The sequence below is a fragment of the Alosa sapidissima genome, chromosome 4 (genome assembly GCF_018492685.1).
Source record: "Alosa sapidissima isolate fAloSap1 chromosome 4, fAloSap1.pri, whole genome shotgun sequence".
In the NCBI taxonomy this organism is placed as follows: Eukaryota; Metazoa; Chordata; class Actinopteri; order Clupeiformes; family Clupeidae; genus Alosa; species Alosa sapidissima.
The window spans coordinates 547,587-575,571 of record NC_055960.1 but is presented as its reverse complement, the minus strand read 5'-3'; the positions used below and the strand labels follow the sequence as shown (position 1 = coordinate 575,571).

The following is a 27,985-nucleotide window of genomic DNA, read 5'->3' as shown; positions in this document are numbered from 1 at the left end:
TGTTGCTAGTTTAGCACACTAGTAAACCATAGGCAGAGAATGGGATCCCCGCTAGCATGCTAGCTAGCTTTGTATGCTAAGCTAAGCAAAAATCCGAACATACAAACATATTGCTTATTACGAAACAAAATGTTAATGTTTGTATATGAAACAGTTTGTATGAATTACCCAAAATTCCATGTTAATTTCCGTAAATTCCCATTAATTCCCATAATTTCCTTTAATTCCATGAAAATTTCCAATTTGGAATATTTCCAAAATTCCCCAGCTTAACTTCCCATGGTAAGTTTCCGGAAAGTTTCCAGAAATTTACCGGAAATTTTCCGCCCCTTTGCAACCCTAGCAGCAACAAACCTTTGTAAAACAACGAACGAAGCGGACTCTTGCTGTCCATGAAAATATACTGGCTAGATCTTGTTAGGCATGTTTAAGTTAGGCTAATGAACATGTTGCATTCTATACAGCCTGATTATGTCATTCTTTAAGCTACATAGCCTGTCTCCAGTTTTCCTCAATTTGACTAATTAAGAAGGGATAATAGGGTATTTGACCGGCATATCATCAAAATGTCCGGAAAACGAAACCTCTGACAGTCACTTTGACCGGCACCATTTTTTTCTAGCGGAAACTCTGGTACAGACGCATTTGATAGACATTCGTAGCGCCCAATAAACGGCTCTGGGCATTCGTAAACCACGTTTCAAATACGAGAAAATGAACGCCTAGTTCCCAGACCCCATCTCAATGAGATGAGGTCTGACGTTAGCCAGGCTAGCAAAAATCACATACAAAAACTAAACTACATTTTTAACTCTGTTACACGCCCCTCCTCTGAATTTCACCAAATTCAAGCAGCAACCAAATAGTACTTCCAAAGGCAAAGAGTACACTACTTTCAAAGACTAGACAGTCACCAATTACAGGACAGCCAACCACAAAGGTATCCAATAAAGAGGAAGGGCTGTATTTTGGGCACCAGCGCATGGCGTAAAGTTCGTTATTCACCCGCGCAAAGTTGAATTCGGTATTTTGCACATTTATTTTTTAAGCATTGCGCCCGCCTGGCGCGTTGTCTAAAAATCGCTATCATACACCACCTAAACCTGGTCAGAAGTCAATGGCGAGTTGTTCATATGCTATTTTAAGAGCGCATGTCAGCATGTCATAATGGCAGGTGCACGCACCATCCTTCTATCATTCATTAACGCACACCAGCGCACATCCATGCAAAGCATTACAAATTGCACGATTACAATGGGAAACATAATTAGAATAAAGATATTACGAAATACTGTACATCTCATGATGAGTAGTTATTCACCATCATTTGCAAATTGGTAATGACGGTTAAAAGTGATTAGGGGAGAGGCGAGAGACACGTATGGAGCACAGCTGAAGACGCACTGTCATGAGATATAAGCAACTCCTCTGCAGGATAAATGTTGTTTTATTCAGTCATTTGAGCAACATTAGGGTAAGTGTTGCTTTTTCCAGCCTATGTTTTCGGTGGTAACCCGTTGTCAGTCAATAGTGAAAGTAACTGCATATAACTATCTTGTCGTTGACTGACTCCTTGGTGAAGTTAGTTTCACTTTGCCAATGAGTTCAAATAATAGACGAGTGCAAATGTGTGAAGGCTGTGCTAGGTTTTAGTAAAGCATGGTTTAAGAATGACTATTCCATACAGTCTCGCAAGCAGCCTCCTTCAAATGCGCCGTTGAATGCCAAAATACCGATGCATTTATTTGACATATCGCGCGTTGCGCCGTTAAAGGGAATGACAGATGTCATTCTCATTGGTTTAAAATGATGTTACGCCCCAAACACACCCATATGACTGATTAAAAAACCTAGGAACACCTTGTTGCACCATGCGCTCCACGTTTGATACGGAAACCCCTCCCAATGTGAACTGGACATCCTACTAAATTTGAATAGACTTTTGACGAGTGACGATGCACTTTAGAATGTCATGGTAGGGCCCGAAGTGGAAGAAGAGCACAAACTCTCACACAACCAACCACTGGCAGTAGGGTGCCTTATACACCCCACAAGACCATAAAGCCATAAAGCCATAAACCATAAATTCCATAAATTCTCCACAAAGCTAATCAGAAAAGCTAGATAAATAATAATATGTCATTAACTTTTATATTAGCATATAGTTTGTAAATAAACATTTAACATTTAAATGATATAAGAAATAACTGTTAATTAGTGCCAAAAATATATTTAGTTAACTATTAACATATATTAATACAGTATTAGTTAATAGATTTGTTAAAACATTAACATACAGATTTTATGCAAACAACTAATATTTAATTAATGATGAAAAATCTATTAACTTGTGCCAAATAGATATTTTAGTAACAATAAACAAATATTAACAAAGGGTTAGGTAATTACTAGTTTGCTATTCATTATGGCACCTTATTATGGAGTGTTACCCAGTATGGTGCAATATAGCATACAGAAGGTGAGGGACATTTTGGGGGGAAAGAAGTGCTGCATTTTATCATTCAAACATGTGAAAATGTAATCCCTACATAAACTTTGGGTCATCCTTAATATTTCTCTCATTTACAGAAAGTCTTTATTTCTTATCACTTTTAAGATATAGCCTTTTGAAATTAAGATGTCAAAATCGAACGTTTCGAAAGGGTTAAAACGCCTAAAGGGTTAAAACACCTTGATTGGAGCTGGCACTTTCATTATATGGTATAGACGTAAATATAATGTATAATAAAGTATAATGTACAATATAGTGTCTTAAAGAACCTGTTTTGTTTGATTAGTATGCAATATATGCCATGTGATGAAACTTTTACAGCCAACCAACCTCCAACGGGCATTGTTCCATCAGGTGATCGGTCCATGCAAGCCTTGCAGTGATCCCAATCTCTCTGTAGCAGAAAAAGGTAAACTTCCATTTTTATTACAATATGCTTTGCTGAATTCAAAAATATTATTGGTTGACAAGCTCTCTATAATCATGTATTGCTTTCTGAAGTTCTGCACATGCATGAAGCACCTTTATGTTTTTGACAGCTTTGAGGCATGTCAATCAATTTGTTAATATTAATGCAGTAGTAAGGTATTTTGTTCCTAAGTAGTGAGGTAACTACTCTACCTCTAGTCACTCTCTTAAAAAGTCTCTATGCTTGGACCAGAGGTGTTCGGGCCAATCAAATCATTTGGGCAGGCATTATAAGAGTATGGACAGATGAGCAACACTGCCTAGTCATTCACATAACCTGAGTGCTAGAGGTGATTTTGTTTACAACAAAATGGCTGTTTTAAAAAAAATATATATATTTTTTATTTTATTATTATTGCATCTATTGTACAACATATTGTCAGTGCAATAATAATAAAGAGAAAAACAGCAATGCAGGCATTTGTTGAGAATAATGATGTTTTGGCTGTTCTCCCTACAGAATAATTGTGTTGCTCTTATTGGTTAGGTCTATCCAATGGACCAATCAGATTGTCCGATTTTCTGAAGCTCTGTCTGTCTGCTCCCACGTTTGTTCCACAAACAAATCAAGTTATGATATACTATTAGCATGTGTGTACAGATATCAATCACTTTAATTATAACTAACAACATGCAGCAGAATAAGTTAATAAAAGGATTAATGGAAACTGAAGTGGCCATCATATGTGCCTGTAAGCAGCCTATCTTACTGCTGGTGATGGAATCTCCTGTTCCTAGATTGACACTTTGTACTGAAAGTTAACAGTTGTAGCTATTGTATTGTACCCTTCTGAGTGGTATACACATTTCAATTGCCAAATCAGATGCATATCATAGGCTATGTTTTTGGAGAAAGGAATGGCTTGGAAACCCACTTTATGTTGCTTAGCCTATTTTCTACAGTAACATCACAGTGAGTGTAAAGAGCTCTATATCACAAAAAAGGCAGTAGTGTGTAAAAAGCAGTGGGTCGTTCTCAATAACGCTTGACATGGGAAAATTACATTTCAATAATAAGAGAGACATTCATGTCAAACTATGCAGCGAAATTCATCGGCTAAAACTTTTTCTTGAGTAGTTTAACCGAGATGATAACCAAATTCACATTTTTAAAGCAAAATCCTGAAATATATTGGGTGGGACAAACACCACTGTTTTGAATATTGGATGGGACATATCCGACCCATCCCAACCATAAATAATAAGGCCTATGTCCAAATCAGAGGTTCAGGATTTGGAGGGTTAGCCTCAGCCAATTAGCATCACAATTGGCCGCCAACATTTTTAAAAACATAGTGTTGGGCCCACTTCCGGCACCAAATTTTAAGTGCTGATTGGTGGATACTCTCTTACGGAGTTTTGACCTACTGCCTGGTTTAGGATGTATTTATATTAGTATATGTAAATAAAAACTGATTAAATGTCATCATATTATTAATGTTTACATTGTTAACCCTTAGAACCCGATTGACGCAAAGTGCGTCAAAAAACACACCCTTTTCTCTGTTACATTGCTCCGGAATTGTTCATCACAGCTTTATTGCGTGGGGCTTTCCAACGAGACTATGCACTTGTCTGTACCATCATGAAAAATCATGAAATCAACTTGCATCATATTTGCATCATATTTACAGTCTATACTTCTCTGCGTTCACCTGCGCATCCATTACTCTCGTTTGAATTACTCGCGAACTTGTGATCGCATAAATTTGGCAAGCATATCAGATGAAAGAGGAGACACAGGGCTATCCATTGGAATCAAGTATATCGACCCTTCTGGGTTCTAAAAACAGACAAAGTGACTGCAAAATAATAACGTCATGTACAAAAACCAACGCTGCACACCCATTACTCTCGTTTGAATTACTCGCGAATTTTGATTGCATGTGTGTTGAAATGTAACGGAGTACAAATACTTCATTACTGTACTTAAGTAGAAATTTCACGTATCTGTACTTTACTTCGCTATTCTATTTATGTCACTTTTACTCCACTACATTTCCTAGATAAAATGTATACTCTTACTCCGTTATATTTCCACTAACCATATTCGTTACTCGTTACTAAAACATAAAATTAGAAGAAATGTGTGCAACTGCAATAAGGGAGGTTTGGTGGCGGCTTCACTTTTGGGCCGGTCAAGGAAAAAAAATTATTGACATTTGTCACGTTAGTCTATCTTTTCTTAAAGTAGGCTATACACGTTCCGCATTCTGTGCATGACACCAATGCCTCTGTATGGGTTGTAGCCTACGTGAGGCAGTTCTCCCCTCCCAAAAAGAGTTGGTTGGTTGGGTCCGTCTTTTCCAAAAAGTTTTCTCAGATACAGATAGCCGAGCCGGTCCTACAGTAGTCATAAGCATCAGGAAGGATGGACGGTAGAAAGAGACCTGGGCCCAGTTTCCCGATAACGACGGAGACACGCTGTTAAGAGGGTTTTCTACGATTCATCTTACGATCATTCGTTTGGTTTTTCCGACTGTTTCCCGAACATGCTCGTAGCGTGAACACGCATGCACTGCTCTTAACTCATTGAATGCCAAGCTGTTTTCGGAAGCTTTGTCCTAGAGTGCCAGCAATCTAGACCATTGTTGATGATTTTTGCACAGCCACAGCATATTCTGTGTTATAGCTATGAACACATACAATGGCTCGTTTGAAAGGCGAGACTTTAAGCTCTCAGTGGGTGCAAACCGTGTATTTCTACACGCCTCTGTTCCTGAGAAATCCAAAGCTAAACAGTGGCTAGTTTTTATCAAAATCCCTGTTTTTTTTCTAGAAATGGAGATATTGCGTCTTTTATGAGTCACCATCACCGACATATTCGGCACTCTGGCAAGGGCGTGCCCTCTTGCAAGCGCGACTCGGCCTACCACCCACTCCGCTAGGCCCGGCTCGTGGTGGAGATGGAACTCCCTCCTCAGCACGGTGTTCAGTCACTCCTTGTAATGTTTTTGACCTGTCGTGGTCAGAGTCATCTTGTCTTAGTAGAAAGGTGGACTCATCCAGCGTTGTCTGGCGAAAACGCACCTGCTGCAATATCTTTTTCTTCGACTTTTTTCATTTCTCCCTTCAGCACCTGAGAAGTGTTGCCTGCAAAGTTTCTGGGAAGAGATCTAACGAGACCTGCCACCTAGTGATAAACCCACGAAAATAAATGATCTGATTTTGACCTGGCGTGCATGTCACTGATAGGCGAATCAGTGACTGATTCGAAACAAAGCGGCAACCATCAAAAGCCGAGTTAAGACCAAACGTCCAGATAAAATGTCCAGATCTTGCGTTTTCATGAATTTTCGATCGTCATATATTTCATTTCCATTCATCACAGAGTTCCCAATCACATCAAAATCACATATAAGGTGTGTTAGAGTGTCTAGTTTCGTAATTTAAAAAAAAAGCTAAAAACGTAATATTACGTTTTTGGCACTCAACGCATGGGAAGGAAAAACGTAATATTACGTTTTTGGCACTCAATGAGTTAAGATGCTCTTAAAGAGACACCAGGCAAGCCTGATGCTTTTTCTCTACAGCTCGGTCTGAAGCTCTTTTCCTTTTCTTTGCATCTTCTGTCAAGGGTTTTCGCTGCTTCTTTGTCGGCTCAGCCATTATACACACGTTTGCAACAATTGCTAGCGTTGTTAGCCTGCCTCTGTGCTGTGGATGCAGGATGTAAACTGATCCTGCTTCGGTCGGCGGGTACGATACACTGAACTTGCAAGCGGGATATTCTTCCTACAGGCAGTAGGGGCGGGCAAGAGAGTCTTCATTCGCCCTGTAATGAGTCATTTAACCATATACCGACTTACGAAGATGAGTAATTCATACGAAAACGTTGCCTGGTGTCCCTTTAAGGGGAGCTGAAATATCCTCTGATTTGATGGTGATGTCAGGTGACTGCACGTCACAGCTATAGGCCTACCGTTTAAACTTAGGATCTACACATTAATTTGACATCTGCATTTAAGCATCCCAAGTAGGTTATATACCACACACAGACATAAATAATTGTAATTATTTAAGATTAGATTGTTGCACCATGCAAGAATTTTTCGTGTGTCACTTAAGAACACGTTTGAAGATAAGAAAGAAGTCGAGTAAGAAAGTGAGGAAATGTGTAGATTTTGATGCAGTAGCCTACAGACTAAACCACATGTTGCTTTCTCTGCTTTTTACCTCATAGGCCTAATAATAGCCTTCACTTAGCAAAGATAATGGCAAACTATTCTGGCAACGTCTCGTTTCATAACTTGATTGCGTTTTTGTCCGCTTTTCATCACATTATTATGACCATTAAATGTAAGCTATGCTATTTAATTTGCACGCTAAAATCTGATTCATCACAGGGAAACACAATAAAGAATGGGAACGGACGTTGGATTATGTATTCTAAGTTGTAATTCCTCTGTATCTCCTGTTGGTGACCTCAGTGAGAAGTACTGTTAAGACGCTCTTAGCCGGTAACGAGAACTCTGGAGCACTCGTAGATCTACGAGTGTTTTCACGACGTTCTTAAGCTACGATGGTTTGGGAAACAGTTGGCAAATCTTAAGATGTTCGTAAGAGGGAATTTACCACGCTCTTAGGCTTAAGATACTTTTGGGGAACTGGGCCCAGGAGGGACTAAAACGGCCAGGTAGAATGCTGCTAAATGTGTCAAGCTTTCAGATTACAGACAAAAGTGGCAACTGGTTAAGAGAGAGCCTAGGCAATGATTATTAGCAATGTAATTATTGGGCTAATATTGGACGTTGTAGCATTGTCAAGCAAGAAGATATGGGAACCCTGAATATGCTTTATGCTTTACTATAAGAAATCCAAAATAAAGTTCACAATAAAAGTTCAAAATAAAACTGTTTGCTTTTAAAAAAAAATACTTTTACTTCAAATACTTAAGTACATTAAATATCAGAAAATTACTTTTGATACTTAAGTTCAGTATATATCAGATACTTTAAGACTTTTACTTAAGTAATATTCTGAAAGGTAACTTTCACTTCTACCAAAGTCTTTTTCTAGTACGATACTTGTACTTTTACTCAAGTATTGCTTTCTAGTACTTTATACAACACTGATTACATGTCAGATGAAAGTGGAGACATAGAGCTATCATTTACATACATTGTTACATACATTGTTCTGGGTTATAAAACAGACGAAGTGACAGCAAAATAATAACTTCATATAGCTCGACTTACCCCACGTTTTTGTGTGTTTTTGTGGCAAAGCATAATCCAACGCTATCATGTGTGGCAAAGCAAGTTCATAATCCGGTTTTGAGATCCTAGCAAATTCCTGCATGGCATCCAATTCAAGCTCACATTGCACCCCAATTTGTTCGACAAAGAAACACCTTTTTTGCCTTTACTTTGTTCATGGCAATGCAGTAAAAAGTTGTTGTAGACCAGTGTTTCTCAAAGTGTGGTCCGGGGACCACTAGTGGTTTGCAAGCTATCCCAAGTGGTCCGCAAGCAGACGTGGTAAAATATAATATAGATGAGTTGTTTGCAATATTGAACCAACTTGTATGTAAATTCAAACAGTTCTGCAACATGCCTATGTATGCTACGCCAGTTTAAATCATATGAATCCTCTGACACAATAAGCAAGGTGAGGCCTATTGTGTAATATACTGTTGAAGTACGTCTACTCTTCTTTTTTTTTTAGCTAGGTGGTCCGTGAGGTTTTTTTTCATTGGTTAAGTGGTCCTTGGTCTGAAAAAGTTTGAGAAACACTGTTGTAGACAATCATCATGAGTGCACACACAGGCTTACAAGTCAAGTCAGGTCAGATCAGTTCTTGTCACAGATATGGAGCGTAGAAAGGTAATTTTTCATCACTAAATAAAAAAATGGCATTTATTTCTGTAAGGCGCAAATCAAAATCAAATCAATGCAAGTATTGATAAATTAAATGGTGGCAGATCTGGGTAGCCTAGACTCTGCTGGAAAAAAACAATATATAGCATGTGTGTATGGCACTTACCATGACCAGGATAAATGCTTCTAACTAAAGGTAATGAAAATGCCCTTAACAACCCGAAGCGCACTAAAACATTTTCCTTGTAGACATACCCATGGTTACACTAGGCAGGCAACTGTGCTCTGTTCCCAGACCATGCTTTCTCTGTCTATGATCTGCAGGCTTATAGGGCCTCCGCGACAAGGTGATTGCTTGTCAGTCCGCGGATAATGTGCAGCAATTGAATAGTAGCCTATGGAACCGCGGACCAAAAGAAAAATAAACAAAACATTTTCCTGATTACAAAATATTTCTTAATTTTCTCTCAAATAAAGAGACATGCAATTTGGGGGTAGTGGTGTCAGCGCTCATCCGGAGATGGCGTGTGTAAGCAACAAACAACGTTATTTAAAACAATGAATGAAGCGGGTCTTGCTGTCCATGAAAACAACATAGAGACTTCCAAAAAGGGAAATAACAGGTCTTTGAATTCACACAAAAAATTAGAATGTTGTAGGCTATAGCCTAAGTTAAAAGTTGAATGGGCATAAGTCATGACTTGTTGAAACAGAGATAAATATCGTAGCAAATAGCCTATGGTGATGACACAGTAAACATTTAGCCTACCGGTAATTCACTCTCGCTGAAGTGAAGGCAGAACGGGCTGTTGTAGGAAGCAAAAAAAATAAATTAAACCCTACAGCAAGTAGCCTGCCTTGGTAGGGACGTTTGAACCATGTAAATCTGACATCAAATCAACTGAAACACTTCAAAATAAACGTTCAAATAAATCCCAGAGTTCGGTTTCATTAAGGTTGCATTATTTACCTAATTTACATCTGCATGGGATGACTTTTTTTTTACTGGAAGGGACCGAAATCCTATTTTTAATCTATTTCCTTACGTTTCAGGCCTACCCGCGCGCGCCCTTTTCCTCCTCTCTCAGGTTTAACTATTTTAAGGCTATTTCGCATAGGCTAGGCTACTCAATGGTGCTATTTCACACGCATTATAGCAACCCCCACTCACCGGGGCTAGGTGGAAGGTGTTAATAGCCGATTGGCGTAGCCTACAGTGGACTAGGGCTGTCAAAATTGCTCAAAAATGACGTTCCAATTTTCCCTCTAAAATGTATTTATTTTTATTTATTTGTTTACGTTTATTTGACAGGGACAATGCTCATATCTATATACAGTAATTGGGCCAGATTATAGCCACAAGGCTAATTTACATCTGTTGTCCCTGGATAGGAGTTGATGTTAATCAAATTAAAAGACAAAGTGTATGAGTGGGGCCAATGACCCAACACACACATCACAGTGATATGTACAGAGTAATAACATTGAGTAATGAGATGGAAAATAAAAACATGAAATAAGATGAACATAAACACAAAGACAAGAATCAATGACTAGAAATGTTCACAACGTTGGTTTGCTTTCAACCATTTCTTAAGGCCTAATTAATGACATGGTGGTTGCATTTGCTTGAGACCAGGTGGTCAAGCAATATGAGATGTGTGTTAAAATCATAGAATGGAAATAAAGTATAGCTGCCTCTGTAGTCATCTGATTTCTAATCAGCTTAAAATTGAAGAGATTCCTTTTAACTCTTCCATTTACTTTTTTGATATGTTTTTTTTTAAAGTCAGATTTGAGTCAACAACGACCCCTAAGTATTTAAAATCATCTACTACTTGGAGTTTTTGACCCTTAACAACTATGTCAGGCTGTTGCGTAGTGCTTTTTCGTGATGAAAAGTACATGCAAACTGTTTTTGAAGTGTTTAATGTTAAACAAGAGTAATCCAGCCAGTTGACTATTTTGTTCATTGCTCCTGTGAGTTTGTATGCCGCTTGTTGTTTTGTCTTTGCATGAACATAGATAACTGTGTCATCAGCATACATTTGGATGTTAATGCCTGGGCATACTGAAGGAAGATCATTAATATATATACTGAACAATAGTGGACCTAGGATTGAACCCTGAGGCACTCCTACTGAACATATATTCTCTTTGGAAAATGTGCCATTAATTTTAGTGCAATTCTTCCTTCTCATCAAGTATGATGTAAACCATTTGATTGTGTCAGCTGAGATGTTATGAGTGGACAGTTTAGAAACTAAAACATTGTGGTTTACGGTGTCAAAGGCTTTCTTCAGATCCAGAAATATTGCTCCAACTACTCCCCCATTGTCTAAATTGGATTTCAGTTCTTTTACAAAGTAGCATAAAGCACAAATCTGTGGAGTGATTTGACCTGAACCCAAATTACATGGCATGCAATGGAATATGACATGAATTGAGATGGGCAGTGAGTTGGTTTGCTACAACCCTCTCAACTACCTTAGAGATAATTGGGAGTATACTTATGGGCCTGTAATTTGCCACATCAGTAGGGTCCCCAGCCTTGAATATAGGTGTCATCACAGCTGTTTTCCAAACATTAGGAAACAGACACTCATTAATTGACATATTGACTAGGTGTGTGATGGGTGTACATACATTACACTTGAAGAGGGAGGAATCTAGTCCATAAACATCCTGAGCCTTAGAGCCTTTGAGATTGGTCAAAATTTTGGTTATCTCTTCTTCATTTGTCTCTTTAAAACTAAAAACTGGGTATTCGTAGTTAGGTGGAGTGATGAGCATGGTTCTATCACCAAAAGTTGTTAACTGCTCAACTCTAGAAATGCTTCCATTAATGCTTAACTCTAAAGGCTGGTTTCCTTTCCTTACTTTCTTTGACATTGTATTTAGTTGTTTCCATATTTGTTGGCCATTACCTCTGGCCTGATTGATGAGATCAATAAAAAAGTTTGCTTTGGCTTTACGGAGCATATTTACTACCTTATTTCTCAGTCCTTTAAATATTGAAATAAACACATTCAAATATATTTAAATATTTAGTCTATATTATTTGCGCATTATGTCAATGACGCGCATCACATCATCTGTTTTTAACTTTTTGGAAACTTTTGAATTAACTGAAAGAAGCTAAATATTTTTCATTAGTTTTGGAAGTTTATTTTTACGTAGCCTACAATACGTAGCCTACAATTAGCCTACTCCTTTTGAAACAATGAGTGAGCAGGCCACGCATTTGTATGGTTATATTGCTTGACAGGGGAAGGATCCCAAGCAGCTTTCAGCCATAAGGCTACTTTGAGAACATTTCCTAATTCACCCGGCACTGAAATGTTGAAAACGATTTCGGCATACAAGCAGTTTAAGTAAATGTAATTTTCGTTGTAAACAAATGGGCTACTTGGTGAGGCTTGGCCTCACAGATGCGCTCGTGCCTTCGATGGCAAGAAAAATCTTCATGTTATAGGCCTATTAACTGACTGCCCGATTCACGTTGGCTGGGGGGCAGGGGGGCCCACCAGACATTTGTGCCCAGGGGTCTATGAATTGTTAATCCGGCCCTGCCCCCAACAAATCGCACCTTTCCACCACTGGGACAGCTTAAAAGAAGTCGAGAGGACTCCTAACTCACTAAGACCTATTCACAAACCGCTTTTTGTGGCATTTCACGTTGCGATGTTTTGGAAATCCTCTGGGGCTACATGAGCGAGGAAACAATTTTGCATTGGCATAACTAACTGATGCAATAACGCCACCAACAACAACCAAAACTAGGCTACTCATTGTCAACATGTAAATTAAATGTAACGTTATTGTGAATCAAATTAATATGTTCTCCTCTTTGCAAACATAGGCATAGGCTATGGTGAAAGATTCATTTAATAATGTTACAAAGATACGGCATCAATCCGTATGTTTCATTAGGCTACTAGGCTATTTGTTTTGCCTTACTCTTGATTCATTTAGGCTAGGCCTTTTTAATCAGTTATTCATCATCTTCTGTCCTTGTGTAGCGCACGCATTCTCAGACCTGTCACCTGTCCCTCATCATTGTAAGGGAGGTGTTTGGAATCATTCCCGCGTTACAATCATCAGCCAATTAAGGTGGTCACTTCAGTCAAGCTCGAGTAATGACATCATCCATAGCAACGAAGACTCACTCTTAGTTTAGGAGTTGTGTTTTTCCTTACTAAGAGTAGGTCTGAGAGGCTTTGTGAATAACTTTTAAGAGAAAACTCCTAGCTAAAATCTTTTAGTGCGATTTAGGAGTACTCCTAGTGGTAAGATAAAAGGCTTTGTGAATATGGCTCCTGGTGTCTAACCCAATGCATAGCCCATTTACAGTTTACACAAAATAATGGTCGAATATTACTGATGATATTTCATTGCTATTTAAGAACATGCAGTGCGCGTAGAGCACCAAAAACATCTTACTCGTAAAAAATCATCATACGGGTCTGTTATTTAGCCTACTTACTGTAGGCTGCGCAAACCACAGGCCTTTATTTTGGGCAAGCATGCATTCGAGGCAGGCCTTATTTCATAAGGCTTCTGTTGAAGAATTTGATATAAAGCCTGCGCTAACAGTTGTCCTCCTGCCCCCGCTACCACAGCTGTGTGAGCGTGTCCCTGGATAGTGTGGCATGCTCACACGTTATGTCTCCTTCTTGCAAACTTGACTGTAGCGAAACCATTAATGAAAGCAAAGCAACTATTTACGTCTTCATAAAATAACAACTTGCCAGATATGCCTTAATGGACAATAACGTAGACAGCAAATTAAGATATTTTTTCGTTTTATGGAGCGACACCGATATCAAAAACAGATTTCGATTTTCGTTAACCACTGTGTAGCTAAGCCTTATGCCATACCCAAGTAGCCTAAATCAAGGTCATTTTTAATCATTCATGATTTATTTTGTTATTGAATTCATAGGCTGGGATTCCTCTCTGCAACAATTATGTTTAAAGGTAGCCTCCTGTTTTTTCAGAAGGGGCGGCAGGCAGGCTACTGACAGAGCGACGTACAGTGGCAGAGCGACGCACAGGGGCTGAAAGTGGTACTAAAGTTTCATGCAACTTCATGTCACGTAATGCGCGAATGAAGTGGCCATTTCAAAGTAATGCCCACTGTACATGCAATATCTTTACATCAACACCTAATTACGACCTATTCATTTGGACAACTTTATACAGCCCTAAGGGGCTAAAGTTAACTTTAGTTTTGTTCCAATTTACCGTTGTGGCTTTAAACATTGTGTGCGCTTTAACATCAGCCTAAGCATTATTCCAGCTGTGCTAAGGTTTTGACAAGCACCACAATTTTGCCTTCCTTGTTGTAGCCCATCTGAAATAACTCCAAGCTTTGCTATGTTCCCTCCATCCTTTCGTTGTTTTCAAAAAACGTTTTATATCCATGATGGCCTTGAAGTCTTCAGTAAGTGAAATAGCTTAAATCAGCTTATTATGTGCTGTTAACCAGCAACCATAGATAGTAAAAGAAAGCAGCAAGTAGCCTTGGCTACAATTTCTGTACTTGCTGCATCCATTCATTGTTATTCTCTCTCCTGCTCAGCAATGTAGCTACTTCAGACCACCCCATTTTAAATTTGCGTCAGGCGCAACAGTAATTTATCCCGCCGGTAAAATAGCAACAGCGCCCAAGATCCGCCCACAAAGCCACTTGCGTGTTGCGTTTTCATACTTCCATTTTAGATCGTTAAGATAGCGCACTTGAAATGTTTGGCTGCTCCAAAATTAATTGTTCAAACCACAATACACCTGAGGGGTACGTACGGAGCCTGTGAGGTGACATAAAAAAAAAAACGAAGGTAAAAAAAAAAAACTGAGAAAAGGTTGGGACAAACACTGACTAGGTTTGCGAGCTCTTTTGCGAGATATTGCTCTTTTGCGAGTTCTTTTGCGAGATATTGAGTTTGTTTTGCGAGATCTCGAGTTTCTTTTGCGAGATATTGACTTTCTTTTGCGAGGTCTCGAGTTTCTTTCTTTAGCGAGATATTGAGTTTGTTTTGCGAGATCTCGCAAATCCATATGAGAACCACAAACATTCCAGAGAGCTTCTGCCACTGAAATTAGCCTAGTTGCAGTGCCTTATCTTGCCAGCATGAGGCGAACAAGAGCAAAACTAACGGGCTGCGCGCATAATGCAGGCCAGGCTGCAGTGTCATTGTCGGCGAAATCACTGCAAGAGACCTCAGAAGTTTGTTAGCAATGGATCGGCAAATACAGCTTTATTTTGAGATGGGGCTGAAATATAGGGACATTCAGTCGGCCATGGAAATGAGGCAAGGTTACCGGATCAGCCTCAGACAAGAGGCGGATCCCCGAACTGGGGCTCAGCCGCAGGACAGGCTACAGCGATTTGGGTGTCTTGGTGGATTTCATCCATGACCAAACATTCGGACCAGCTTCATGGCTACCGGTGGATGTACGAGAAATGTCGCCAACACGGTCTACGGGTGAGGAAGGAGGACGGACGGTTGATCCTGAGGGAGCTGGATCCGAGGGGTATCAGCCAAAGGCAGGCGGGACGTCTCCGGCGTCGCCAGTACTTCGCGAAAGGCCCAAATTTCATTTGGCATTTGGACAGTTATGATAAACTGAAGCCATATGGCATATGTATCAATGGCTGCATTGATGGCTTCTCCAGGAAGATGATCTGGCTGAACGCTTACACCACCAGCAGCGATCCTAGGTTGATTGGGGGATACTACCTAGAGGCTGTAGCTCGACTACAGGGCTGTCCCAGGGTTGTCCGAGGTGACCTGGGAACTGAGAACGGCTGCGTGGGTGCTTTTCAGCGTGTCCTCGTCCCCACCCAGCCGGACGACACCCTGGACAGCTACTTGGAAGGTGCAAGCACCGCCAATCAACGGATAGAATACTGGTGGGGGTTTCTTCGTCGGCAGTGCGCGGAGTTCTGGATCGCGTTATTTGGAGAGCTGAAGGACAATGGGTTCTTTGATGGGGGATTCTTGGACAAAAGTCTCATCCAGTTCTGCTGCATGGGACTTATTCAGGTGAGTCAGTCGGAGATGAGATGTAGGCATGTAGCATAGTTGTGTGTGGTGTGATGTGCATGCATTGATCGCTTAGTCCATCTGCCTTTGCATCCAAACCATGTTATAGTTGTGATGGTACACAACAGAAGCGCCTGATGAATGCCGGAAGGGCTTTAGCTAGTGGCCGAGCTGGTTAAGAACTGTCAAAGTGTTTACGACCTCTGCACACTCTACAGGACCTCTGCACACTAAACTGGATGGTTATGCAACATTATCCTACCACTGCTTGATACTTGCAAATTTCCTATTGTGATGCGCTATTTCAATGTGCATTTTTAGATAACCGCACACCTACAGTAGTAGTTCCACTTTTCTCCCCGTGACGCTGGCACCCTAGGGTTTTAGCTCACTCGCTAGCGCTGCGCTCCTAGTCCATGGTGCTGCTGAGTCAAAGGTGAGAGCCCGGGCGTGTGCAGGGCTAGACCGTGCAGAACAACGCAGGTTACACTATCACCACCTTGAACGTTCAAAATTTCCGGTATACGCACGCCATGTCGTTCATTTCCCCTTGCATCTGTTTTTAACGTTTTGCAACGCTAAACGCTATATGCCAAAGCCGACACAGCTTTTATTTGGGCAGAGTTAGTGCTTGACAGAAGAGGCCACCAGCACCAGTGTTGTACAAGTTTCTTCCAAATTCTACATTAAAGTAATCAGTTGCTTTACACGTATTTTACTTAGTCTGAACTATGCTGCATCTTTCCTAATCGTCACCTTTTGTCTCATCAGGATGAATTAGATGACAGCACAGACCTGGAACGCCCATACCATCGGGCCATCAAGAAATCCCAATGTCCCTAGTGGCCGGCCTGTTATCATGTATAACGTGCCACAGCTTTATAATGTTAGAGACCACCTTTGTCCTGTTCAGAGGGAACATCTTGATGTATGCAAGACTGAGTGCATCTTTCGGGAGCCCATTCCCTGTGATTGAGATGTTTATTCACTATGCCTTGATTTCATGGTCGAATTAGATCTGCATCTACCTGGGGACCCGTATCAGGCTGTTAACTTGTATGTGCGCCTAAGAGAGGCCATTACAACTGCTCTGCAAATGTGACCTACAGTACTCACATCGTCCCTCCCCTACCATTGGACACTGACCTGTAGTGCACTCCTCCTCCATTCACACTACCTCTCTCCTACTTCAGTGGACACTCACCTGCAGTGGACTCACACTCCACCTACTGTAATGGACACAGTATGTTGAAACTTAGTGTGCCACAGCACATGACCCATGGCCCATCAGGGTTTCATATTAAACTACTTTTTGGTCTTGTTAGTTTCTTGTTTTGTTTTTGTTTTAAGTAAACAACTGAACATAATTAGAACATAGAGTGGTAGAAATTCAGCAGACAGATTCACACTAAAAGCAGGATCTGAAAAATGCTTTAATGTTCAGGTCTTCCACAAATGCAACAAAAGAAAACAATAGTGTGGATGACTTTACAACCTCTGGAGAAACAAGTACTTCAGAATAAATCTACACTGTTTCAAATTACTATGCATACTGTCTTAGACTATTTTGGTAAACCATTTTTACCATTTTTATTTTGTGCCTGTGATTTTTGCAGGCACTCCGCAGCAGCGCAGTACCATAGAGCATGCCTACTTCCACAGGTCTGTCACTAACCAACCAAATCACGGATGTAAATGCAAGCAGGCTCGAGCATGAGACCATAGCAACGGAGCTTTTATCTTATCTTAAGAGTTGTAGCTAAAAGTAGGTCTCAGCAGCTTTGTGAATAATTTTTAAGAGACAACTCTTTTAGTTAGCAAATTTTAGCGCGATTTAGAGATCTCTTAGCGCCAAGATAACATTCTTAATGAATATGGACCCTGGCCCGCCATCTATAACATGCTAATTAGCAGCTAATTTAGCAGCTGAAAATGCACTCAAGTTTGGAATCATGGCTATTCGGAAGCGCCCCAGCCATTGGTAAAATGGTTGGATTACCTGCTTCCCCTCAAATTTGCCACTTTTTCTGAAGGGTTTCATGGACGTAGAACTTACCTGTATGTTCAACTCAACTCTAATTTTAGGCTGCAGCCAGTTAAAATACACAACAACCTACCAAAATCGAAGCCCTCTTGCTACTCTGAAATCACTGGTGTGGAAGTATTTTGTCGTTCATTCACGTCAATTAACGCTAATTTAGCCTACTCAATTTAGCAAGTGAAAAGATGATCTAGTTACAAATTATTTAAGGCTTAAAATGCACATTAATAAGTACATATTCCATGAACACTAACATTGGGTCTCTTCTAGGGGTGTTACAAAACAATCAAATTATCATTCTGTGTTGTTTCATTTCACTATGTTCACATCTCTGTTTAGCCTAATGTTAGTTCTGTTTACATTACAACCTTGCGGTCGAAAAGCGGTTTCAAAATAAAAGCCCCCAAAACAGAAAAGGAAAAGGCCAAATAAAGTAAGTAACATAAGGAATGCATTAATAGTAATAATAAAAAAAGATTGAAAATTGAATCGGGGATTTGGAGAATCGTGACACCCCTAGTATACATTGTTCACTGAACTGTTAACAAACACCAAAAATACATTGAGGGGAATTCAATGTTATCTGACCAATAGCTCCATTGTTTGTGGTCATTATTTGCTGTCCATAGTGACAAGAATGAACAGTAACAAACCCCTGTGTCTCGATCTTCTGCATCTTCAGTCGAGGAGTCACTCGAGAATTTGTCCTTCGAGCAGATGTAAAAACGGAGAAGCTTCAACTTTGTTGACTCATACAATTTGCCCACAGTCTCTTCCAACGGAATGGAATTCCTTTTGAAGTCACGCATCTCAAAATCAAAATTCTCTTGTGGCCCTTTGGTCGACAATCTATCTGGAAAAAACAGTTGTTTTCCGGTTTCCAACAACTGCTTGATAAAGGTGGATTTTGTCGTTCATTCTCATGACACAGTTCGCGTCGTTCAGTTCGCCAAGATGATTCGTTCTGAATCGCTCGTTCTTTCGTTCAGTCGCATTTCCGGTAGCCTACAACGTAGTTCAGCGGTGAATCATGGAATGCAGGTTCTCAGCTCCTCGTTTGTGAAAACGGTCAACACAACACTGTAATTGTAGCGGCAAATATACCTGCAACTTCATGATTATGTGTACTTTTAGACAAAACAGCAGTAGCTAATGTGTTCATTCACCTTGACATTACATTGACATATTGAAGGTAAATAGAGTAGTTCTAGACTACGGCTAGATCAGCTAATTTCTTTTTTAAAAATGTGTTCATTCATAAACGAACAAAAGACCCAGTATGCTATGCCGACAAACATGTTTAAAGGCTTGGCAGAAAGATTATATTGATGAAAAGGTTTCAAGTCCCCATTTTGCCTAGGCTACAGAGCCATAATCACTCTGCTTCTTCTGCTTTACTCTGCCAAGAACGAGTGACTGACTTAACAAGAACGACAGACCGAAGTGAAACAGGTGGGGGGTCTTGGCGTGAGAACGAACGAACGAGACAGATTGAAAAGACATTTATTAACCTGGCATGACACAGAAAATACAAAGACAGCATGCATTTACCATTAGACAGATATTTAAATGTAAATGCCAGTATTGAAATGCAAAATGGAATTGTTAATGTAATTCATTATCGTTATTTTTTTATCGTATGCTCTCCCACTAGTCTCACTAGCCCATTTGGGGTTTTTTTTTTTCATGGAAACGGTTGCTATGCTTTCATGCCCCTCATTGGCTAATTCGATGAGAATGTTTTAGAAACAATACAGACAACAGCATACGATTGGTTTGGCTCTCGCCTTAGGAAGCTGGGCCATAGGCATTCACAGCAGCAGGTCAGTGTGATTCAGCGACGAACGAAAGAACGAACAAGAACTGGAAAGGCGAACCAGTTCAGGTCGTTCATTTTAAAGACCCGTTGAAAGGAACTAGTTCGTTCGCGACCGACCCACCTCTACTGCTTGACAGTAGTTCCTTTATCAACTGTTGTGTATCTTGTCCCACCACCATGCCTCGTTCTCACCTGGGTGTAGTGAGGTTTTGAGTAGTGAAGCCACCCAATTTCTATCTTTCGTACCTGCTTTTCTGCATTTTTGTTGCTTTTTCTTGACAATCCATGCAATTCAGATGGCATGCGGCAATCCTTTTTCGACATCTTCCTATCCCCTATCTTCTCTTTTATCCTCTCTAGGAGAGTCTCTCTGTTAGTTCTATGGCGCTGCTGATGACAAAAAGAGACAACAGCTAGTCGATCGCCGTAGGTTGGTATATATTGTGCAAGCTGTGCATCGGTCATGAGTGCCAGTACTGCCTTGTCAATCTGCAAGCAACAGATGTTGGAGAAAAGCAGTTAAAAATGGCTTGGAACATTACCTCATATACAACAACATGGGGTGTACAACCAACAAACATGAGTAGCCATGAATCATTAGCCTAGTTAATTATTGTGAACAGGTGCCATTTCCGAAAATGACTACTACATACTGATGTATGGAGAAAGCAGCAAATGGTATGCAGTATATGGACAAATAGCACAGGTAGGGATGTGACGGTATGAAGATTTAACCCTCTAGGCGCCACAGGCGACTATAGTCGACAAGATGCGGCACTGAGTAAAACGGCCGATTTAGTCAAATAGGGTGTCATATTTCGTTCGACTTCCACTCCACTAGATGGCAGACATGTCATACGTCATCCCCGAGTCGAAAAAAGGACACGCTTTAAACAAAACTTTCTAGCTACAGCTAATTGAATCAGTGCATGAAATACCGGAGCTAGTGTGCGTGTGAGCCACTTTGTCAGAGCGATATTGTCAACGTCAGCGAGTATTTGCATTAGATTATCGTCTAATGGCATCAAAAAAGTTTACCTGAAATGAAGTGTTGGGTCTTCTATTCGCGGACCCTGATTCTGAAGGGGAATATCTGCCTTCAGAAAATGACGGTGATTCGTTTAGTGAGGCTTCAGATGCGTCCCTGCCTTGCAATGATGCAGCTGGACAAAGTGAGAGTTTACTCCATAGTTTAGGTTACACCAAGCACAAACGTTGAATCGTTTGCCCAATGTCACTGGTGGGAATAATGTTTCACAGGTTCGGAGTGTTCATCGGGAAGTTAGCAGGGTGTTAGTGGTGTGGCGAACGAGGCTGGAGGTAGCCTAATATCCATAGCGCTAGCTTCTGTCTTCTGAACGTGTGCCTCTCCACAATCGCGGCGACAGTAACGTGGTGGAGCCTTTGTCTAATGCCACTGGGTATGTTAGACGAGGTCGAAGTGCTCATAGGACAGTTAGGGGGGAACGTAGTGGCAGTGTGGGGAGTCGCAATGAGAATGACAGTAGGCCTAGTCCGAGCTGCGCAAATTCTCTCCACTCGGCGCGCGCGAGGCAGATCTGGCCATGCTGCTCGCATGGTGGAGGTGGTGACACGCTCTCTCCCTCTCCCACACACACACACACACATTAGGTCATGCATAGTCTATCACAAGATGATGGGAATGCCGGCCCTGTATGGATAGGGATAGGGAGTCATTATCTCTACAGCAAAAGGCCTGCTACATAAAAAAAAAAATGTCAGCCATTTAGTAATGATTTACACTGTTGATTTGCTATCTACTTCCCTGATCATTTAGGACATACAGTACACTATGTGTTCCTTTTTGTGTGTTCATGTCCTTGTGATGTGTGTGTCTTTGTCAGCTAAGAAAAAAACAACAAAAAAACATCAACAAAAAGAAAAAAAATACTAACATTGTCTCTTGTCTTGTCTCGTCATCTCACTCCTGATCTGTGCCTTGCCGTGGCAAATGAGCTTTTGAACTAAACAGGTCTTGTCTACTTGTGTTTGTGTGTCATCTGAATAATATATATGTGGCCCATACATGGAATCAGAGTGCCTACTGTATGTCTGTATGTAGTAAATGGAAAATCTCTACAGCAAAAGGCCAGTCTACCGCTACATGCATTTGGTTTGTTTCTGCCATTTATTAGTAATGATTTACACAGTTTGTTCACTACTTACTATTTACCTGAGCATTCAGTATTGTGCAATATAGCATACAGAAGGTGAGGGACATTTTGGGGGGAAAGAAGTGGTGCATTTTATCATTCAAACATGCGACTTTTCATGAAAATTCTATAATCCAAGATGGCCGCCACCATATGACGTCATAATATGCAAATTAGATATAAACATTTAATCTCTACATAAACTTTGGGTCATCCTTAATATTTCTCTAATTTACAGAAAGTCTCTATCTCTTATCACTTTTAAGATATAGCCTTTTGAAATGAAGATGTCAAAATTGATCGTTTCGGAAAAAAACCTCTGGCGCCTAAAGGGTTAACCTCACGTTATAGTGACCAAAATTATCACGGTTTTCGGTACTATCACAGTATTTTTAAAAGTGTGTTCAATATGTTCAGAAAGCACTGATAGGCTACTTAACTACCATTAGGCTACTTGAAGTTTGCTATTTCTGTTATTTGGATCCAATGAGTGAGACCAAAGTAAGTGTTCGAAATAAAACTTTAGGCTACTGTATTCTCCTGATAACGTGAGTGGAATGGATTTAATGTGGACGCGAACATAAAAAGACGCAGAGTGGCTACATGATACAGTGCACGTTTTGCGGTGAAAATTTTACACCTTTTAAAATCAGGTGTAGCCTAATCTGAATCGCCGTTAAAATCATCAATTAAACAACAGAATCAGTAGGGTACCAGTTATGTTTCATTGTACCAGGCCTACTGTATGTCAAAAGCAGGCTCGGATGAAGCTGAGAAGGATTAAACACACGGTTTCCACACCGTGGTAATCAACCGTGATAATTATGATATTTGAAAAGAAAACGGTAATTGTTATCGTCAACATTTTTATCACGGTTTACCATTATACCGGTAATCGTTACATCCCTAAGCACAGGAGTAGTGTGTGGGGCTCAATAAACAGCACCTGCAGTCCATTAATTGATGAGGTTCTGGCCATTTGGTTGGTAGGGCTCTGCTGCTTGCATACCATGCTGCATACTGGGGACTAGTGTATGGGTAGGGCATCTGCAGTTAATCAACCCTAGGTACTGGTCATGACATTGTAGTAGGCGTAATGCATGTTGCACCGTGTACGACAGCAGTAGTAATAGCCATATTCGGAAACAGCAAGTGTTTCGCTTGAAGAGGAACTGAAATTAAATTGAGAGTAAAGGTGACATGGCAGATGTGTTGTGTCTTTTTAGCGGCAAGATACTTAAAGGGGGGGGATCAGGATTTTGGACATAGGACCTTATTTCCAAGTTATCAAGTGTGATATTTATCAGTGGAGACCGTTTTGAACACCGGTAATTATACTTGCTCTGGTTAGTAGTACTGCACCGAGAGAAGCGCACTCCAATCGGGATACATGGTAGAATCCTAGGTAATATCAGTCCGACGCTGCCGTTGCTTATATGCCTACTACCAACTTCAGGGAACAAAGTATAACCAGAGAGGGTTAAAGCGGAGCTAGTAATCAAGGATCTTTGGTATAACTATTGCAAAGTGATGCAAGGGTAGTTTTATTTCTAACACTATTCTGTCAACACAGACATTTACATCGATTGTCTGGCGTTATAATTTATTTGCCTCGGGTGTACTTTGAAGTGGGTAGGACTGTGTTTAGTGGCAGGCTAACACATACTGATGACTTGCGCTAGCCTAGCAACTGTGAACTCTGCAACTCCGCTTTAACCCTCTCTAGAAGGACTGGATGAAACGTGCTTGAACTTTGACATCACATTCGTTTCACATGAGAACAGACTGGGGGGTTGCGTTCCACACTGAGAACTCAATTTACATGTAGGCCCTAGCCTGATGTTATATTTGAGCCCCATCTCAAAATAAGTTGCTATTTGTCGATCCATCACAAACATAACGTTGTAATAATGTTACTTGCCATGTGCACTTTCTTAAAACAATCAACTCAAATGAAGTCAACTAAACTTTAGGCTCTACCCTTCATCTTGTCATTTGTGTGAAATGTAGGCTAATGTTACAGTGGGTCCCAGTTAAGAATTGACACTTCATTCACCATCAAGGTGATTCACGCAGCTGGGTGAAATGTAAGTACAACTACAGCCGCTTGGGGGCAGCATAGTCCGCTGTGGCGTTCCACGGTCGAACCGGGCGGAGCATTCGACAGCAAGGGCTGTGATTGGCCGAGTTTTCAGTGCGTTTCTCTGTGTTTTTAGCAGCCCCTGCAACATGCTAGTCCACTGTAGCCTATAAGCTTTGTACATAATGTTAAACATTTTTGGATTCAGTGGCAAGATGTCTTGATTGTACAGTGCCTGTCTCTCAGTAATGTTTTAAAATGAGAGCTTCGTCAGCTGGCAGTAGGCTACTTTGTCGGCAGTCATGAGAAGTTCGCTTGCTAACAGAACATAAATATGCTGCCCAGAAACCTCGTGAATAGTTCTGATTTGTTTTACTACACTAACGAGGTTAAATATAGCCTTTGCCTACAGCATCTCCTTAACAGTAATGTTAACAAAATGACAGCATTCATATGACAAAGGAAAACGAATTCGGTCACTCAAGACTGTGCCACAGCAACCAGTGTAGGCTACAGTCCTACCTAGTGATGGGCAAATTAAGCTTTGGTGAACCACTGAACCACAGCAGTGTGAACCTAGCGACACTAGCTGAAAAGCAAAAAGATGGCCGCCACACATACATTTTTCAACATAATTTTTTCATTAGTGTTGCTAGCTTCACACTGCTGTGGTTTAGTGGTTCACTAAAGCCAGAGACTTTCTAATGTGGAGACACAGCACTCAAAAAATTCTCCATAGAAATGCATGGGGCTAGTTTGTCACGCCAATATGGCCGTTGTCTACACATATCCCACCCCATCCTCGGCAAAACGTCGACATGTAAATACATTGAGCCAATCATGTGGTGTGATGTGAATACATTGAGCCAATCATATGGTGTGTTGTGAAGACATCGTGCCAATCATGTGTTGTGGTCTCGCCGCTGGAGCAAGATTGGTGTCGTGAAGCCTTGCGCACGCGCAGTTCGACCCAAAGACTGTGCCCGATGAGTGCCCATAAAACGTTGGTATATGGCCGCCGAGTGGAGGGACTTGCCTAAAAGGACTTTGCTAAAGCTTCATTTGCCCATCACTAGTCTTACCCAATAGGCCTACACGAAGCAGATAGCGTTGTCTGACGGTCGAGTGGGTTAATGCGCGTATTTCCAGAACAGGTCTGCAACTTTCAGGCAGTTCTGAGTTCGACTCTAGGCAGGAGCAGAGCCATATAAAGGCCTAGGCCTATTGTTATCATTTTTTGCAAGGTGTTGCTCCTGGCAATACTTGTTTATAAGACGTTTGGTGATTAGTTGATAGCTGTTTTGGGGAACACGTTAAACATTGTTTATAATGAGCGCATACGGGGAGTAAAACGACTGTTACGCGCTGTTACAACTGTGGGCTACAATGATTGCAGTACAAAAATATGCGCGTGTTAGTTTAGTTAGTTTTGTGATGTTTTGCACTTTTGCCTCATGTGTTTCCAGGTTTGAGGGCTTTTTTGGCAAGATTGACCTTGGTTAGACTCTGCATATGTTATTTCTCCGTATGGAAAATAAAGTCAATTTTCGACACACAAGTTCAATAACAAGTGTTCCTTGTTAAAACATGTGACTAGTGAAACTCAAAAGATTTTAGAAATATTTAGCCAAAGCCAAAAAGTGTTAGAGACACCGGTGCAGCTCAGATGTCTTCTTAATTTTCTTAATTCTTTAGTAAAAGGTGCAGAACATTATTAAACTTTGACTAACTTTTCGATGTTAGTTAGTCAAAAACATCGACACATCGAAACGTTAGTCAAAGTTTAATAATGTTCTGCACCTTTTACTAAAGAATAAAGAAAATTAAGAAGACATCTGAGCTGCACCGGCGTCTCTCCTCCTCTCTAAAATATCTGTCTTGGCCTGGTTGCACCAGATTGTCGCCAAACGACAGAAGCGCGGAGAACCCTCCTTCGTCTACCAAAAAGTGTTACTTTGTGCCCGCGCTCCCCCACTGCTTGTGAAAGAAGGGGGTGGGAGAGGGGGGCTTAACGTGAAAAAGCTTAATGTCCCAAAACGGCAACAAGTCATAATGATAGGCTACAGGAAGTGGGGGGAGGGTATGGGATGACCAGAGCCGTCTTCGCTGTGCTATTCAGAAAGCATCTTCTATTGTCTTTCCAGAAGCACACAGCTCGTTACCATATAGCCTATCGAGTGCCTTAACAGATAGGCTCTGCTCTTCGCTTACAGCGAACTCAACCCCCTTGTTGCTTGCAGTTTGTTAAATAAAGCGATGCAGATTACATTATTTATTTCTGATTAATTGCGTCTTTTGCAACATCTGCTTGTTAGGCTGGGCTACTGTCAATGTCCTGTACAGGTAAATGTTCAACAATTGCTGGTGTAGGCCTACAGCTATAATCAATTAGGGATTGTTCGTTATTTATTTAAGGGGCTACCGGAGGAGTTTTGGGAGCGTTAGTCAAAAAAGACGTGACCCTCGCCAGTAAGAAATTTTTTTATGACCCTCCAAAGTGATTGAGAAAAAACGCACGACCCTCCCCAGTCCCAACAATTTATTGATGCCTTCTGTAGGCTACTGGGTCAATTTGGGAGCTTGCATGCTACGACACCTTCCTTGAAATGCATTGAAAAGGCTGTCGTTTGCACAATTTCACAAATAATCACCGGGACCGAAACAAACCTGTCAACTTTTCCCGGGTTTATCGCGTATTTTAACTTTTTCCTCGCTGTCTTAGGAGGAGCTGCAGGGCCGTCGCAAGGGGGTGCGAGGCCCTGTGCGAACCCGACAGATGGTGCAAGGCCCTCTGCGAACTTGACAGATGCATGAACTTACGTGCATGAAATCATGCGATAGCTTACTTTACACATAGCCAAGGCTACCGTCGGTGCATTTTAGTAGCCTAGTCTAATAAGCTACACCAGCTTGTCTTGTCTGTGGGGAAATTGTATAGCCTATAACATTAGCTGAGTCACATATTTGGCCATATGGTGTTTATCATAGGCTACATCACGAAACCAAATAGTGTAACAAAGGCGAACACTATTCCTCCTAACGGGAAATTAATTGGGCATGAATCATTGTGCTTAACGGTATTTGTCAATGAGCAGAAACACACACGACATTCAAACTGTTGATAAGATGTGCACTATGGAAACTGGTCTGTAGGCATTGGACAAATAAATGACACTGACTCGCCATATCCTGACTCAGAAAAAACATTGTCTTGCTTTGCCGCAAACTTAGCAATGAAAGTTTGCAGGTAGCATAACGTCTTTTTCAATTCATAGAAGGGAGAGCCCAGTCTCTCCTTTTTTTAATAGCCTGTTCAACTTCGAAAAGCTTCACCCGATGCCAGTCACTTATCGCAATTTCAAATTTCGGGAAGCTTCGTTCAATCTTTTTAAGTTTTAAGTGCAGTAGGCCCCTATCTGCCCCCTTTGGAATTATATCTCGAGCCTATTATAAGGTCCAGTGCGTTATGTCCTGGGATTCGGACGTGCTCAAAAAGAAAAGAAAAAACACTTTTTTTTATAGATGGTTATGAGGAGCAATATGAGTCTGAACTCTGTGTCATTCAGACTCAACCCTCTTGCTTTGATATCTTTTTCGTTGTCGCTTGAACGTCGGCAAGCAGGCATGTTGCGGTTGCAATTTAAGTGAAATTTCTACAGTAGGCCTACAACATGCAACATGCTTGTTAGGCTGGGCTACTGTCTTGTACAGGTAAATGTTCAACAATTGCTGGTGTGCAGGCTATAATCAATTAGCTAAATCATTTGTCCAGCTGTTTAAAAAAAAATCGTGCTACATTCAAATGCAAAAGGTGCTTTGATATATTTTTTGGGGCATTCTTAAAGGAGCTGCACCATTTTACAACAATTGCATCTACATTTTCATATTAGAATGTTTTGTCTGTTTAAGTGTAAGCTTAAACTACCGTGATCAATTTAAGTTCCCGTGCCCCCGCTGAAAGTCTCATGCGCTTATCAGTTACACTATCAAATCTATAAGTAACCGTGACAAATAGGGTATAAT

The 27,985-nt window shown here is 40.8% G+C and overlaps 1 protein-coding gene across 1 annotated transcript in view; it reads left to right on the top strand.

Moving 5' to 3' along the window:
- The window catches only part of dock3 (dedicator of cytokinesis 3), a 576,384-nt gene that overhangs the window by 536,906 nt on the left and 11,493 nt on the right, over window positions 1–27,985 (top strand). Inside the window, exon 53 of the mRNA XM_042088883.1 lies at window positions 2,867–2,921. Coding sequence (XP_041944817.1) covers window positions 2,867–2,921 — 55 coding nt within the window. The remainder of the gene's footprint in view (window positions 1–2,866; window positions 2,922–27,985) is intronic.